Source organism: Capricornis sumatraensis, chromosome 16 (assembly GCF_032405125.1).
Source record: "Capricornis sumatraensis isolate serow.1 chromosome 16, serow.2, whole genome shotgun sequence".
Classification (NCBI taxonomy): Eukaryota; Metazoa; Chordata; class Mammalia; order Artiodactyla; family Bovidae; genus Capricornis; species Capricornis sumatraensis.
Window position 1 is genome coordinate 52,174,485 of NC_091084.1, and position 16,799 is coordinate 52,191,283.

The 16,799-nt window shown below is 44.9% G+C and overlaps 1 protein-coding gene across 1 annotated transcript; it reads right to left on the reverse strand.

Annotated features, from left to right (window-relative positions):
- Positions 1–655: 655 nt before the first annotated feature.
- On the reverse strand, positions 656–15,788 carry XNDC1N (XRCC1 N-terminal domain containing 1, N-terminal like). Its single transcript, XM_068988747.1, has 9 exons — positions 15,744–15,788; positions 13,503–13,644; positions 12,244–12,399; positions 10,560–10,738; positions 5,866–5,951; positions 5,457–5,629; positions 2,964–3,036; positions 1,602–1,729; positions 656–891 (listed from the first exon to the last, which is right to left on the reverse strand). Exons 1-9 carry the CDS (start codon positions 15,786–15,788, stop codon positions 656–658), a joined length of 1,218 nt encoding a protein of 405 aa, XP_068844848.1.
- Positions 15,789–16,799: the final 1,011 nt, after the last annotated feature.

Genomic DNA, 16,799 nt, shown 5'->3' on the forward strand with positions numbered 1-16,799 from the left:
GCCAGCCACTCCTTAGTGTTTAGTCTGTCTGATTCCCATAAAACTCAAGAGAAGGATGGGATTTTTTTTGTTGTTACTCAGGGTTAACTCTGGACCCAAGATAAATAATTTGCTTAAAGACACATAGCAACACTATTACCTGATTATCCTAGGGAGGAAAGTCCCAAAGGATACTGAGAGTACAGTTCATGGGGTGCTGAAGGTCATGCTCATACTCAAAAATCACTCTCACTTTTCCCAGGACACCACAGGATCTTATCTGTAGGGTAGTGCTCTTTTTTTTTCCACTGGGCCTCAATTTTCCTCTCAAGAAAATGGGCACGAGGATACACACCACTCACTGAGGGGAAGATGTTCTGGATTGTGTCCTGAAGCCCTTGAGAGCTCACCAATTCTATCCCAGAAGTCCCAAAGAAGAGACACATGGAGCTGTCCTTGGGAGACAGGGTGCCATGGCGACAGAAGCCTTGACAACCGGGAGTGAGGAGCAGGCTGGGCCCGGAGGTGCCCTCAGGCAGAGAGTCCTAAGGGAACGAGAGGCGGGGGGGACAGGGGGCGGCCTGGCCTCGTCAGCCCCTCCCAGCTGCCAAGAGAGCCCCTTGTCCGTTTCTGTCACAGAGGGCAGAGGGGGGCCAAGGCCGCAGGACTTCATGGCTCAGGCCTGAAGGACCTCCCCGCACGTGCTGGCATGTTCCTCTATTTCTCCTGCTAAGAACGGCAACTCGCAGATAGGACACTGGACCCAGGAAATGGGCGGCGAGCTCTCCGGGGAGGAAACCCACAGTACGTGTGGAGACGAAGATGGTGATGAGGCGGGAGAGGCTGGGGGAGGCGGGGAGGCCCCTCCACAAGTGGCAGCGTGCTGGGGAAGCATGTCAATGCTGAACGAGCCTGAGGGGGAGAGGAAAGAAGGCGGTAAGAACCCTGGGCCCACTCCTGGGCGGGAGGTCACCCCACGCAGCCTGAAGGGAACATCTGCTGGCAAAATGCAGCTGTTTTCACAAGAAAATTTTACTAGGGTTGAATATTTGACACCTGATGACATCCAGTCACAAACATTTTTTGAGTACGTCCTATGTGCCTGACACTGTGTGAGGTGCTGAGGGATGTAAGCCCAGGCTTGTCCTCATGGACTATGGCGTCTAGGTGTAAAGATAACTTGTGACCACAAATAACTGTCACAAAGCACAGGGTGAGAAGTGCTAAGCCCAGGAGAATCAGAGAACGCGGCAGGAGCTCAGTGGGAGAGAGTATCTGAGGTCAGAGAAGACCTGGCAAATAAGAACCACCTGAACGGAGACTTAAGGGGAAGCAGAATTTGGTCACGGAGGCAGAAGTTTTGAACGAATTTCTAGGTCCTCGCTGATAGCGTTGTAGTTTGCTTTGTTTCACGTTTCTCCAGAGGACAGAGCCGAGGTCCCTTCCTCAGCTTGGTGAACACAACGTGAGGAGGAGCTCAATACAGACTTGTACGGAACTGCAGATGACAGAGGCCAGAGGCCCAAGTTCACCTGGTTCCTGGCAGCTCTCCCAGATCTCCTATTCCTCCCTCAAGGGACGCCCAGTACCCCCTCAACCACCCCTGTGCCCGAGCAGCTCACCTGCACAAATGGGGCACCACCCACTCTCCTGGGCTCTGCTGCTTCGGGCCTGGGGCCGCAGGTGTTCTCTCTGGCCTGCCTTTAATGGCCTCCGCTGGTTTGGCCGAGAGTTTGAGTTGGATACAGGCCTGTGAGAAAGAATGGTTAAAGACCAGCTGTTAGCAAGAGGCCCTCAGGGCTGAAGGACCCTCAAACCAGGGTGAAAGGGTGCAGACGTGCTGCTGTGGAGCCAGAAGCCCTGGGCTGGGGTCCTGGTTTGCTCACTTGACGTATCAGACTTGAGGGAAGTCATTTAATCTTTGAATATCTGAGAACAGAGCTTCTATCACTGCCTTCTGGTTTATTATTTTTTTACAGACATAATACACATCTCATAAAATTCACCCTTTTAGAATATATTATTCAGCAGTTTTAGGATATTCACGAGGTCATGTAACCATTACAGCTTACTCCAGAATATTTTTATCACCCCCAAAAAGAAACCCTGAGCCCATTCGTAGTCACTCCCTACTCCTCTATTCCCACACACTCTGACATACTTTTTGTCCATTTAAAAAATGAGGTTATCTTTTGTTACTGAATTGTAAGGGTTCCTTACAACTTTTGAACTGTGGTGTTGGAGAAGACTCTTGAGAATCCCTTGGACTGCAAGGAGATCAAACCAGTCAATCCTAAAGGAAATCACTCCTGAATATTCACTGGGAGGGTTGATGCTGAAGCTGAAACTCCAATACTCTGGTCACCTGTTGTGAAGAATTGACTCACTGGAAAAGACCCTGATGCTGGGAAACATTGAAGGCAGGAGGAGAGGGGGATGACAGAGGATGAGATGGTTGGATGGCATCACCGACTCAATGGACATGAGGTTGAGCAAGCTCTGGGAGCTGGTGATGGACAGGGAAGCCTGGCGTGCTGCAGTCCATGGGGTCACAAAGAGTCAGACACAACTGAACCACTGAACTTAACTGAACTGAAGGCTTCCTTTATTTCTAGATACGAACCCCTTATTGAATACATGATATGCAAATTAACTGCCTTTTTCTGAGGGCTGTCTTTTAATTTTCTTGACGGTGTCCTTTGAAGCAGAAAACAAGTTAAATTTTAAAGAAGCCCATGAGAGATAGCGCACTTGTCTTCATTTCTGGTTCACTTCCAGGGCCACCTCCTTGCCCAGCTCCATGCCTGACACCATGCAGACAAGGACATCTTTTCTCTTGCTACCTTGCAAGTCCAGACCATGAGAGCAAGACCAGACACGAGGGTGCTCTCTAGCATAACTGAAACATGAGTGGGGGGTGGGCAGGTGCTGAAGGACAGGAGGTTTGGGGAGGTGATTTGGGGCTTTCAGGTTGACCTACTTACCTGCGGGCTACCACTTTCCTCCTCTTCGTCCTGCCCACGTCCTTCTCTGCGTTCTGCTCCTCTGATCTGGGCTCTGTGTTAGAAACACTCATTAAATCTATCTCATTAATAAAAGGCCCTTCACATACAAAATTCCTTATTTTGAGAATATTCTATTCCCCTTCCCTGGTCAATTCCTTCTTGCTCTTCAAGTCTTAGATGAAATGCTAATTTCTGTGAGGCAGGATTCTCTCATCTAAGTCTGGTCATCCTATTATGCTTTGCCTTTGAAGTACTTATCACAGTTTTAAGTTTTAGATTTCCTTGTGTGACATGGATGCGTATCTCTCCATCAGGGTAGAAGCACTGCTATTTTATTTATTGTGGTGTCCCTGGCGCCTAGCCCAGAGCCCTGCACATACAGATGTGCAACTAACATCTGTCAAATGAACAGTAACAAAAGCTACCAACAACGATCTGTCTAGTTATTCAGAACTTATGGAGCACTACATACAGCATTTACTATATATAATATTTTAAAATTTTTATTTATTTTTATTTTTGGGTGTGCTGGGTCTTTGTTGCCTCATGTGCTCCTTTCCTAATTGTGGTGAGTGAGGTCTATTTGTCATTGTGACGCGAGGGCTTCTCATAGCGATCACTCCTCTTGTTGCAGAGCACAACTCCAGGCATGCGGGCTCAGTAGTTGTGGTACATGGGCTTAGTTGCCTTGCTGCATGTGGAATCTTCCCTGACCAGGGATCAAACCGGTGCCCCCTGCGTTGGCAGGTGGATTCTTAACAACTGGACCACCAGGGAAGTCCAGCATTTACTATATTTTAAGTGTTTTCATAGCTCTAACACCCAGTCTGTAGGGTGCCCCCCAAAGATGAGCTCCTTCCCTGTTCTCCCGATTTTAAAATGATAACAAACATCCTTCCTCATGTGGTAGGCAGCTTCTGGAATGACTCCCACTGGTTCCTGCTTCCTGATATACATGTCTCCCCTTAAGTGTGGGAAGGACTTAGGAACTTGCTTCTAATGAATAGAATATGGTTAGACGCCACACTCCCAATGCAGGGAGTCTAGGTTTGATCCCTGGTTAGCGAACTAGATCCCACATGCTGCAGCTGAGAGTTCACGTGCTGCAACTTAAAGAGCCTGTTCCAGTTTGTTGGGGGATCAAAGATCCCACGTGCTGCAACTAAGACTGTGAAGCCAAAAAACAAAAAGCGTCTAGTGCAGATGTTTTTTTTTTTTAAAAAAAAGAATATGGCAAAAGTGATGGGATGGCACTTCTGTGATGAGGTTACCAGACACTGACTCCTTTCTTGCCCTGTGTCTCTTGCCCTCTGGGTGGCTCACCCTAAGGGAGTAAGCTGCCACAGTGTGAAATGCTCTGTGGACAGGCTCTCATGGCAGAACTGAGGGGAGCCTCAATCCAACAGCTCTCGAGGAGCTGAATCCTACCACAATTATGTGGAGGGGCGAGGGTGCAGATCCTTTCCAGCTGAGCCTTGAAACGACGGCAGCCTGTGACGGATCCAGAGCCTGAGACCCAGTTAAGCCACACCTGGATTCCTACCCACGAGAAATCGTGAGACAGTAAATACTGTTTCCAGCCACTAAACTTTGGGGTAATTTATTATACAGCTGATAACCAGTGTACCCTGTTTCTGCTGCTGGACTCACTCTCTACGATGGCCCACACTCTGTCTGTGGAGTGTGTTTCTCTCTAAATAAATCCACTTCTTACCTATCAAAAAAAAAAATGTACCCTATTTCTGCAATGAAATAATATACTCATGATTTCACTAATTCGTTCAGTTCTTTGAAATGACAAACCATTCCTTTAAAAAAACTTTTCCTAATGAAGCAACGAGTGGAATCAAGGGTTTACAGTGAGAATGCTACTTGTTTCTGCTCTCTGGCTGTTTAGAATAGTGAGAAGGACAAGAACTCTGGGGTCCAAATCCTGGCTCTGCCACTTATTAGCTGTGTAACTTAGAATATGTAGCCTCAGATTCTTTTGTAAAATGAGTTTGTGGTGAATATTAGCCAGTAAAAGTGCCTAGCAGTATCTGGTGCAAAACAGGAACTCCAAAATGTTTAATCCTTTCTCTCTCTGTGGTGAAACCACATTACTCCCCTACTTCGTGTCTCTAAGAAGCTCCATAAACTGCCACCTCGACTTAATTGTCCTCCCTTGCTCACTCACAGAACATTAAAACTGCAAGAGACCTAAATACTATTTGGTTTAATTCCTTCACTTTGAAGGGAAAAGATCTGAAGCCCAAAGAGATAAGGACTTTCGGTTCCTGGGCCAGAGCTCTTTCAATTATATACACTATTTGATTTTTCTTCTGGGAACAGGACACTGACCACCATCTTTTCTTCCATTTGAAGTCCTGTTTGTGAGCCATGCTTGTGTAGCAACGATGCATTCAGGGAGGAAGGGGGGTGCTGGAAGTAAGGAAGGAAGTAAGGAGCCGAAGGTAGGTCATGGGGCCTCACCTGCGCTGTGCTGATGAGTGGGACCTGGCTCTGCATGGTGGGTTTCAGGGTTTGCCACACGGGCTGGAGGTGCCCTGTGGGCAGCTGAAAGCACCATGCAGGCTGAACGCCCCAGAGTCCCCGGCTGCAGTTGGTTTAGGATATTCCTGAGCTCTGAGATTTCCCTGGTGGTCCTGTGGGGAAACAGGGAGCACTTGGTTTCATTCAGAACAGAAATTGCATTTTGCTCACCCAGGTCAGCAGCATCTAACCAAGAAAGCCAGGTATGGTATATATATATATGGGGTGAGGCCTAGAGTGTGCTGAGAGAACCCAGACAGGTCCTGTGTGTCTATGAGTGATCTGGTAGTCTCCTCCAGGAGAAAGAACTGAGAAGTGGTCAAGAGACCTCACTCTGGCAGTTACGTACGTTTGGGGATCCGGGAAGAATGTCCTCCGGATGGAAGGATTAGCCAGCCAGGGGCTGGGACCAGACTCCTGAGCATCAGAAGAGCCCTGAAGAGAAGAAAATGGAGAAATATGAAGTACATATATTCACCACCAGGGGGCACTGTCACATAATGCCAGGGACACTACCAAACTCAGGGCTTCAGTGAGGGAGTGTATTTGCTATAACTTGTACATGGCACTTTGGCTTGTCTCTATACACACTTTTCCAGCTCTAAGATGTGAGATTTGGTGATTTTGTGTAGTTAGATCCCCAGTATTAAGGATTTTGTTATGATCCTGAAAGACCCCAAGATAAAAGAACACAAACTATTGGGAAAACCAGGTCTATGGGACGTATATTATATGCAAATTTGTATACATGTATATACATACATGGGCTTCCCTGGTAGCTCAGCTGGTAAAGAATCTGCGTGCAATGCGGGAGACCTGGGTTCGATCCCTGGGTTGGAAAGATCCCCTGGAGGAGGACATGGTAACCCACTCTAGTATTCTTGCCTGGAGAATTGCCATGGACAGAGGAGCCTGGAGGGCTACAGTCCATAGGACTGCAAAGAGCACGACACGACTGAAGCAACTTAGCACACACACACGCATATACATAAATATACAACTCAGTGGACATGAGTTTGAGCAAACTCCAGGAGCTGATGAAGGACAGTGAGGCCTGGCATGCTATATATAGTTCATGGGGTTGCAAAGAGTCAGACACAACTTAGTGACTGAACAAAAACACATATTTTAAAAAATTTCTACATATATGAATAGAACACATATAAAATTGATTCACGTAGGTACAAAACTCAAATCACTCATCTCTATATACCCATGTGAGAGAAACAAATTATACATACATAGGTATTTCTTTAAATTTAAAAATAGTTCTATTTTGAACTATTTGGGGATATTTCAGTCATTTTTCTCTTTTAAATGTTTAAATTCCAATAGGATTTATTTTGTGAACAACTTTGCTCACTTGCAACTAAAAACCTACCAGTTTTAGCTACCACCTCTAGCTATCTATAAAAAGATGTATATATAGATATCCCATGTCTCTTTCTAGCATCAGACACTATAACTATCAACAGGTATCGTATAAACCTTTTGGCTTCTAAATTCAGAAATGTCTATAAGCAATAATCAAGTACTGGATAATTTCTACATAGATTTTATTCATGTGGTATGCTACAGATTCTTAATTTATCAAAATTCAATTTATCTGTGTCAATTCATCTGTGGCTTTTTCCTTTTTATCTTTTTTCAAATTTCCTTTTTTCCCTTAAATTAAAAAAAAATCCTTTAATTTTAAGCTCTCCTTCTTCTATCATAGATTATTTTATTTATTATTATTTTTGGCCTCACTGCATAGCATGTGGAATCTTAGTTCTCCAACCAGGGACTGAAATGGACCCTTGGCAGTGAAAGCTCCACATTCTAACCACTAGACTGCTGGGGAATTCCCTCACAAATTCTTTTAAAGGTAAAATGTCTTTCTTTCTTGTAGGGAATTATACATATATATGTCTTTCATGTAAAGTATGACTTTGGCCTCATTCTACAAGTTTGAGAAGTAGCATTTTTATTCACATTCACAATTTTCTAATATACCATTACAATCTCATCTTGGACTTAACATTAATTTTTAAATATTTAATTTTCCAGGTTTTTTTTCTTTTCTTTTTTATCTTGTCTCATAAATTTCAGAATGAATACTAATAGAAAGGGTTACTAGAAGGGTATGTAGAGATGGTTTTCTAATTTTAACTATATAAACGAGACTAAGTATCAGGAATTGAAGGCTTTCCAGGTGGCGCTAGTGGTAAAGCACCCACCCGGCCAATGCAGGAGACATAAAGAGACGTGGGTTCGATCCCTGGGTCAGGAAGATCCCCTGGAGGAGGGCATGGCAACCCTCTCCAGTATTCTTGCCTGAAGAATCCCATGGACAGAGGAGCCTGGCAGGCTACAGTCTACAGAGTTGCAGAGAGTTGGGACAGGACTGCACTGACTGAGCACGCATGCGTGTTATCAGAAACTAAGCTTCGAAGCACAGGCTAAGTGGAGTCTAGTGGCCTGGGTTCCAATCCAGTCCAGGACTTGTTTGGCAGTGACCTGGGACACCCATTACATTTCTCTGTGCTTCTGTTTCCTAACTGGAAAATCAATGATCATGAAAGACCTTACCTCACAGGGTAATAAGCCTTTATATAGTGCTTTCACAATAATATACCATTAGAATGACATATTAGAAAAAAGTCTGTGGCATTTGAGACATCTTAAATTATAAAACTGAGTGCCATCCATTTGTTTCCATGTATGAGCCCTCTCTTTTAGAAATATTTCCGGATCTCCTCTCCCTGTGGTATCAGAGAGGGCCTGCAATGTGTGTCATCTGCTCTTGCTGTTCAATGTCTGACATCAGTCCGAGTTGCTAACTGCCTCCTGCTTGATCCCACCATGGCCCTAAAGGTGCGGAGTAATTTAGATATCTGGCCAGAATGGAAAAGACTCTAGGAAGCATTTATTTAGCCTATCATTAAGGACACCAAATGTCCTAGTTCGCCCGGGACACCCTGCTTTATGTCTGTCGTCTTAAGTATAATTACTAATAGCATTCTTTTTGGCTCTTGAAGTATCTCAGATTGGATGATAAATTTTATGGTGACCCTACGTACCACTCCCCTCTGAAAGGTTATTATATAATCAATATTTATACTAGAAAGTCTGCTTTGCTCTAGGCACCGTCCTAGCTGCCAGGAATGCCTGGTGGAACAAGACAAACAGGTCCCAATCTCCCAGAGCTCCCACTTTATTGACTAGCCAGGCCACAGAGTTCCGGAACCCACAGGGACACCGCTGGCACCTGGCAGAGCACAGAGAACTGCTTCCATTGATCCTCCTGCATTTTCAGCCCTTCCCACAGGGGAAGAGTAAAGCTCAGGCTTTACCTTGCCTCAGCACTCTGGGCCTCTCCCAAGGCTGTGTGACAAAAGCCTCTCTCCCACTCTGTCCGCTCCAACTCCATCTTCTCTTCCCAAAGTGTGGTCTCTTGTTTGTTTTTTTTCCAGTAACCTCAACGGGAGCGATACCTGTGAGGTTCACTCCTGGGAATCAAAATTCTAAAAAATATACTGCGTGCACAGGAAGCACTGTGATGTAACGGCAGGAGACCTGGCTTCCTTCCGGTCCCTACTCTGCTCTGTGTGAATTAAAATACATACATTTCCCTATCTGAGATATAAAATGATGGGGTTGTGGCTTGATGATCTCTAAGTATTTTTTTTTTTAATCTCTACAATTCTCTGGCTCTAGCCTTGTGTGATTACATCTTCATATTTGTGAGTGAATTATGGTGGAGGGTATTGGCTTGGAAAGATAAATGGAGACATGAGTGGTAAGAAACCAGGAGGAGTCAGATCAGCCTTAGAAGAAATAGATAACTAGAAAACTTTTCTCAGTAGTCATGTATGGATGCGAGAATTGGACCATTAAGAAGGCTGAGTGCCAAAGAATTGATGCTTTTGAATTGCGGTGTTGGAGAAGACTCTTGAGAATCCCTTGGACTGCAAGGAGATCCAACCAGTCAATTCTAAAGGAAATCGACACTGAATATTCATTGGAGGACTGATGCTGAAGCTCCAATACTTTGGCCACCTGATGCTAAGAGCTGACTCACTGGAAAAGACCCTGATGTTGGGAAAGATTGAGGGCAGGAGGGAGAAGGAAATGACAGAGGATGAGATGGTTGGATGGCATCACCAACGGAATGGGACATGAGTGTGAGCAAGCTCTAGAAGATAGTGAAGGACAAGGAAGCCTGGTGTGTTGTGGTCCTTGGGGTCGCAAGGAGTCAGACATGACTCAGTGACTGAATAACAACAGAACAAATGGTCCAACAGCTTTGTGCACACTGTACCGAAGGCTCACTCGCTTGGCTCATGTGTGTCTGAGACTGAAGGAAAGGTGTTCATGCCTATTTGTGAGAAAGGGCCACAAGCCCCTTTATGTTAGCATTTGGTTTCTTAAATAATTATTTCTTATTTATTTGGCTGTGCTGAGTCTTCATTGCTATGAGCGTTTTTCTCTAGCTGCAGAGAGCAGGGGCTACTCTTGAGCTGCAGTGTGCGGGCTTCTCATTGCAGTGGCTTCTCTGGCTGTGGAGCATGGGCTCTAGGGTGTGTGGGCTTCAGTAGTCACGACATGCAGGCTCAGTAGGTGCACCTTCCAAGCTCTAGAGGCTCAGCAGTTGTTGTGCATGGGCTTAGTTGCCCTGTGGGCATGTGGAAATCTTCCCAGACCAGTGATCAGACCTGTGTCTTCTGCACTGGCAGGTGGATTCTTTACCAGTGAGCCACTGGGATGCCCTGGTTTTTTTTTTTTAATTAATTAATTTCTTTTCTTTTTGGTTGTGCTGGGTCTTCATTGCAGTGCACAGGCTTAGTTGCTCTGTAGCATGTAGGATCTTAGTTCTCCATGAGGGATCAAACCGGCATGCCCTGCACTGGAAGGCAGATTCTTAACCACTGGACCATCAGGGAAGATCGTATATTCATATTTGAATGTATATGTGTGTATGTATCCATCCCTCAATCAGCACCAGCTTCCTAACTAGAAACAGAAAAGGCTGGGACCTGCTAAGTCCCCCATGGTACATACCTGGCTCAGCCCCGAGCTCACAGGGACAGAGGGACCCTCCGCAGGGTCGTCTAAGGAGTCCAGAGAGGAACACACCCGCAGGAAGGCCAGGCCAAAGGGCTGATGACGTGTGAAGGGTTGGGAGCAGCTCAGGCGAAGTCGATCCCACGACTCACCAGAGGCTGGGGCCAGGAAATCAGCTTAAGGAGAAAACAAGAAGGAAATGAGGGAGAAATGAAATGCATGAATGGTTGGGTGAAAGGGAGAGAAGGTCAGTATTGTGGAGAGGAAAGAAAGGACTGGGACTACAGAGTGAAATCCACCCTAAGTGAGATTGGAGGCTTTTCCTCCCCCAGGCTCGGGTGCTCAGGGTCGGGCAGCACCACGCAGGCCAGTCAGGGCCCTCTCAGACCCAGCGCCTTGCCTTCCCACCGTCGCTCCTCTGTCCCGGTGCCACGCTGTTCCCAGCGCGACTACATCCTCGGTCCATACCTTTCCACAGACCTTATCGCTGTCTCGTTTTAACAGGGGGTATCTGGAGGGTTGGAGTCTGGGGTGACCACTTGCCCAGTGGATCAGCTGAGCTACATCCCCCCTTCCTGGACCATGAGACCCCAATCTCCCGCAAGGCACTACCTGCTCTACATACTTGCTCGCTGGCTCACAGACCAGTACTCCCAACCCTTCTCATCTTCCATTCCCAGATCTAAGAGTACCTCATCTCGTATCCCACCTTGTATCCCAGGTCACTTCTCCTTCACAGCGTTACAAATGCCTCCAATTCAGACACAGACGAATGAGTCCTTCCTAGACTGCAAGTCCCTGGAGGCTAGGAATCAGGCCATGCATTTCTGTGCAGTACGCAGTGAACACAGAGATGTGCAGTGACGAGGACTCGGGCAACACTGCACACAACAGGACCACAACCACCACACAGCCTTCCTGCACTTACAGGAGTATTTTTCCTACACTCACACATGTGTATTTGTTGTTGTCGTTTGGTCACTAAGTTGTATCCAACTCTTTGGTGACCCCATGGACTATATAGCCTGCCAGGCTCCTCTGTCCATGGGGCTTCCAAGGCTAGAAGAATACTAGAGTGGGTTGCCATTTCCTCCTCCAGGGGAATCTTCCCAACCCAGGGATCCAACCTGCATCTCCTGCTTGGCAGGCGGATTCTTTACCACTGAGCCACTGGGGAAGCCCTATACACATTTATACAAACACGCTAATCACAAATGTGGGTTCTATATCTGGCTTCACTGAATCACATGTTATGTGTAAATATAAATCAGAGTTCATAAGTATCTTTATCAGGTATCAGGTATGACAGAGATATCAGTCCCTCTATCAGGTATTGTCATCACAGAGAATACACACACAAGCACACCACGCAGTGGTTCACTCATTACCCTATTCCCCACAGATGTAAGTGAGCCCCTGCTTAAGCTCCCTCCCACAGTACACACCTTCCAGCTGATACAGCCCTCTAGAGTCCAGCATCTCTCTTTTTCATTACCACTGTCTCTCTCAGTCTCTCATTTCTGCTTTTGCCCTCCTCGCCATCTTTTTTTTTTTTAATATTTATTTATTTGGCTCACAGAATCTTTTAGTTACAGCATGGATCTAGTTCCCTGACTAGGGAATCGAACCTAGGCTTCCTGCATTGGGAGCACCAGACCACCAGGGAACTCCCTCTCCTTACCATCTTTAAACATGCGGACCCCTGAGCGGTTTTTCCCCTGCTTTGAATCAGCCAGGGACATCAGCATGGTTGCAGGGAGCAGGGTGACAAAAGGTCTGTCCAGGGACCAGGAGGAACGACCCACGTCAATTTGCAGGAAAGCACAACCACAGTTACCTGGGGACAGAAGGTTGCGACAAAGTGAAGGTGGGATGATGGGCTCCCCTGACTGCCCACAAGGGGATCGGTGGGCAGAGGACATTCCTCCATTCTAAAGCTCAGGGGAGGCCCAGAGAGGTCGAGCAACACAGAGAGCCAGTAACTGAAGTGGGACAGGACCTCAGCCCGCTAAATGAAGGCTCACCATGTTCCTCCCAGCCAGAAACTTTCCCCTGACCCAAGAGACTCACAGTTTCCCTGTGCTCTGGCTCTGGGGGGCAGTGCTAAACTCTGTCACTCTCTGAAATCCTTGCTAGGGAGACTGACGTCTCTCTGTCCTGACAGAGCTGAGACAGACGCTTTTTGTCAATTCTCTATTTCTAGAGAATTCTAAGACCAGCCTTCTCAACCCAAAACTCCTGTGGAGCCTTCTGGCATGAACCTGCACACTTCATCTCCAAGGATCCTCCTGACATGATATTTATTTTTAATTGTATTTTTAATTTTCCATTTTTAATTTTCTGACGGCACTGCACAGCACATGAGATTTTAGTTCCACTACCAGGGATAAAAACCCACGCCTCCTGCAGTGGAAGTGCGAGGCGCAGAGTCTTAACCACTGGACCGTCAGGGAAGTTCCCATATATATATATATATATACACACATTTTTTTAAATTTTAAATTAAATTTTACCTTTTTCCTGGCTGTGCTGTGCGGCTTGTAGGATCTTAGTTCCCCGACCAGGGATCAAAGCTCTTTGTGGTGGAAGTACAGCCTTCACCACTGGACCACCTCTATATACCACTAGTATTTAGAGGCATATACAAAGTTCTATCTGTTGGCACTTAGGTTTGTTAATGTCCTAAGGCTTCACCGAGACCGTTCAGATCAAAGCAAGCCAGGTATGCTGTGTAACTAAGGGAATGGCATCCATAGGGTTCAGCAATATCAAATGCCTGCCCCAGGGGCAAGGGCCACATATCCCCTTCACACCAGGCAGAGCTTGCTCCAGGAAGGCTGTTCAGCGAGACTGCATTCGAACACACTGCTGCAGCCCTGAGAGGGAATGGTACTCCTGTGCTCCCCACAGTGGTTCCCAGGCCTTGGAGAACTCACTCACCCACATCAATGTAGCCAATGGGCACTGCCCTCTCCAGCTGCAGCTCCACTTTCAGCTGCCCGCTCTTGTCCTGAGGACAGCTGAGCCACGGTCCCCTCTGATTGTCTGGGTTCAGCAAATTCTCCACTGGATATCTGGGATCCTAAGTCAGAGACAGGAGGAGAAAATAAGGAACCTCGTCAAGGGAAAAAAGGATGTCCATGAATGAGGGATCTCTATACTCTTAAACCTTTCCAGAATCCTAATGGAAGAGGCTTTAGACAGGAGTCCATCTCTCAAGTACCAAGGGATTTATTTATAGACATCGCTTATCTCTTCTTTGGTTTCCACTACCTCATTTAATTCTCCTCATAACTTTAGGTGATTACTATTATTGCTTCTTAGTTAAAAGATGAACAAATGGACGCTTAAGTTCAGAAACTTATCCAAGGCCACAAGACCAAATAACCAACCAAAGTTGGAACTCCTAGGTGTCTGAATTCAGAATTCTTAATCACCACATAATACTACAGTCTTTCCTAGGCATCCACAGGGGATTGGTTCCAGAACTCCCCTGTATATAAAAATCGGTGGATGCTCAAGTCTCTTATATAAAATGGATATGTATGTGTATCTTTCCGTGTACTTTACTCATCTCTAGATTACTTATAATACCTAATACAATGTAAATGCTATGTAAATAGTTATAAATACAATATAAACACTATGTAAATAGTTGCCAATATGTGGTAAATTCATGTTTTGCTTTCTGGAACTTTCTGGAATAATTTTTCCCCTGCATATTTTTGATCTGTGGTTGACTGAATCTGGGGATGTGGAACCCATCCATATGGAGGGATGACTGTTTCATTTCATTTATAAGGCGCTTTCACAGACATGTATCTTCAAAGTAACCCTATGAGATAAGAAACACAAAGATTTTTACTCTAAGTTTACAACTGATGGTTAGAGATAAAGTAATTTGTTCAAAGACAACAATATTAAAACTGAGATTAAAAATTTTCAGTTCTGACCCAAGTCAGGTGTTTTTTGGTGGAAAGGCCTTGAGAAAACTACTTTTTCTCCCTGGATCTAAATTTCTTCCTAAGTTAAGGAGGGGGAGACTAGACTCATGGTTTTCAATCTTATTTTTTTGTTTTAGCAATAAAACCCTTCCTTTTAACTGAAATTTTACACTAAAGGTTATTTATTTTTTCAATAATAAATATTTTCAAAAATATTTTGATACTAATTATCAATATTACTTATCATTATCACATAATTTTAAAAATTTTCAAAAATAAAAGTAAAGCTATGGTTAAAGCACTAGTTGAGGAGCCCGGAGACATACTTGTGGCTCTTCCCTTCAACTTCCAGAAGGGGGTTTCTAGGAGTACAGCTTGAAAATCACAGTATTAGAAGAGAGCTAATGTTTTCTAGCATTTCATAAGGCTGAGTCCATGAAGAAAACCATTTAGGCTGACCATGTAGGTAAGAAAGATAACGGTAATTTTTCTTTTATTTCACCTTGAAGTTGAGATAGTAGTTCTTAAAGATTCTCTAAGGGGCTTTCTGAAATGTGGGGACATTTTTGACTGTCATAGTGACTAGGAAGCATTGTTGTCACTAGGGTCTGGAGGCCATGAATACTAAACATCTTACAAGGCATAGGATATTGCTATAAAAACGAAGACTTCTCCTATGCAAAACACCAATGGCACCCCTTGAGAAAGACTGGAGTAACATAAAGGGAAGCGTGGGGAGGAGCGGGAAATGGATAGAGAGATGACAGCGGAGGACAGGGCCCAGCATCTAGCACTAACTGGGATAACTGCGATTTCCTGGAAGTGGATTCATAGGAGGGATGCTGAGATCCCCTTTGATGGCAGTGGTGTTATCCTTACAGGTCAGGGATGACCTTGAGTGCCCTAGCCTGATCTCAACAACAGTGTGACTAAATTGCCCTTCTGGGGACCCTGGTATAGGCTCTGGGCCTATAGCTTTGCCAGCTGCCTCCAGAGAAGGGTGGAATCCTGAGGTTGCTTCCTTCTTTACCTTTGAGGCCTGCTTTTATGTATCCTGCATTGCTCTGAGAGCAACCTGAAGGCAAGTGCTGCATTTCCTGCCTTTGACTCTGAACTCCTAAAGAAGGGACAATGGCTCTTCTGTTGAATTGGGAGTTTCCTGAAATGGAGCAAAGTCTCCTTTTTCTTTCACTGTTTTCAGTCACCAAGAAAAAACCATGCCTGCTAATTAACATACCTGAGAGGAAAATGACACCACGTGGCTAATCCTCACTGGAGCCATGGTGGGCCCAGCAGCTGTCCTAAGCACAAGGCAAAATGCTTTCTCCTGAGATTTCTTCTGTTACCGCTTTGGTGCCTATATTTTGGTCCCATCAGCTTCCAGAAGAGAAGGAATCGTCATGTTACTTCTGAAGAAGAGAACAAAAGGAAAATAAACAAGCCTTGAATGTTTTTCTGGTAACCGGAGTTATTTACATCAGTACATCAGTCACTATTTCTGATGACTATGATGGGGTTGGTGGGGTGGTGATCAGGGAGCAGATCTAGGGTCGATGATGAAATTCCAACAAAAGTGAAATAACTGGAATGCAATAGAGCAGCAAGTACAAAACATATATATATTATAAATAGAATTATTATACTATATATATTATATATATATAAACATGTAGATGTTGGATTTATATGAAGCTGAACCCTCAAGGCATGAACTATGCCTTAAATTATTCATCTTTACAACCCTAGATTCTACCTAGCACATAGTAAAGAGGTACAACAAACATTCAACTAAATAAGGGATACAAGATTGTTTTTTTTCCTTCCCATAAAACAAATCTTCTTAGATTAAGTTACTTCTCTACTAGAGATCTTCAAGGGCTTGCTGACATACGCAAATCCCTTGCTTTATGATAGGCCTAAATTAACTTTAATTCAGTTTGACCCCTCAAAGCATCTACAACATAGATCTGTGCATTTCCTGGTTTATCTCCTACTATTCCTTTCAGCAAGGGATGTTTTACCGTAATTACTTATTTATTTAATCTTAAAAGTTCGTGTGGGAACTTGTATTTTGTCTTTTGCTAAACTTTTTATGGAAAAATTTAAATATATGCAAACACACACACACACACATATATTAGTGTAATGAACCCTAGTGCATCACCTAACTTCAACAATTCCTTGGGCAGAGAGAGGTGTTTTAAAGTTGTCAGAATGTCTTTAGATGGGATCTCTCTTCAAATATTTACCTGCCCTTTCACTCACGTTTCTTCACTCATATGGTCCCTGAAAT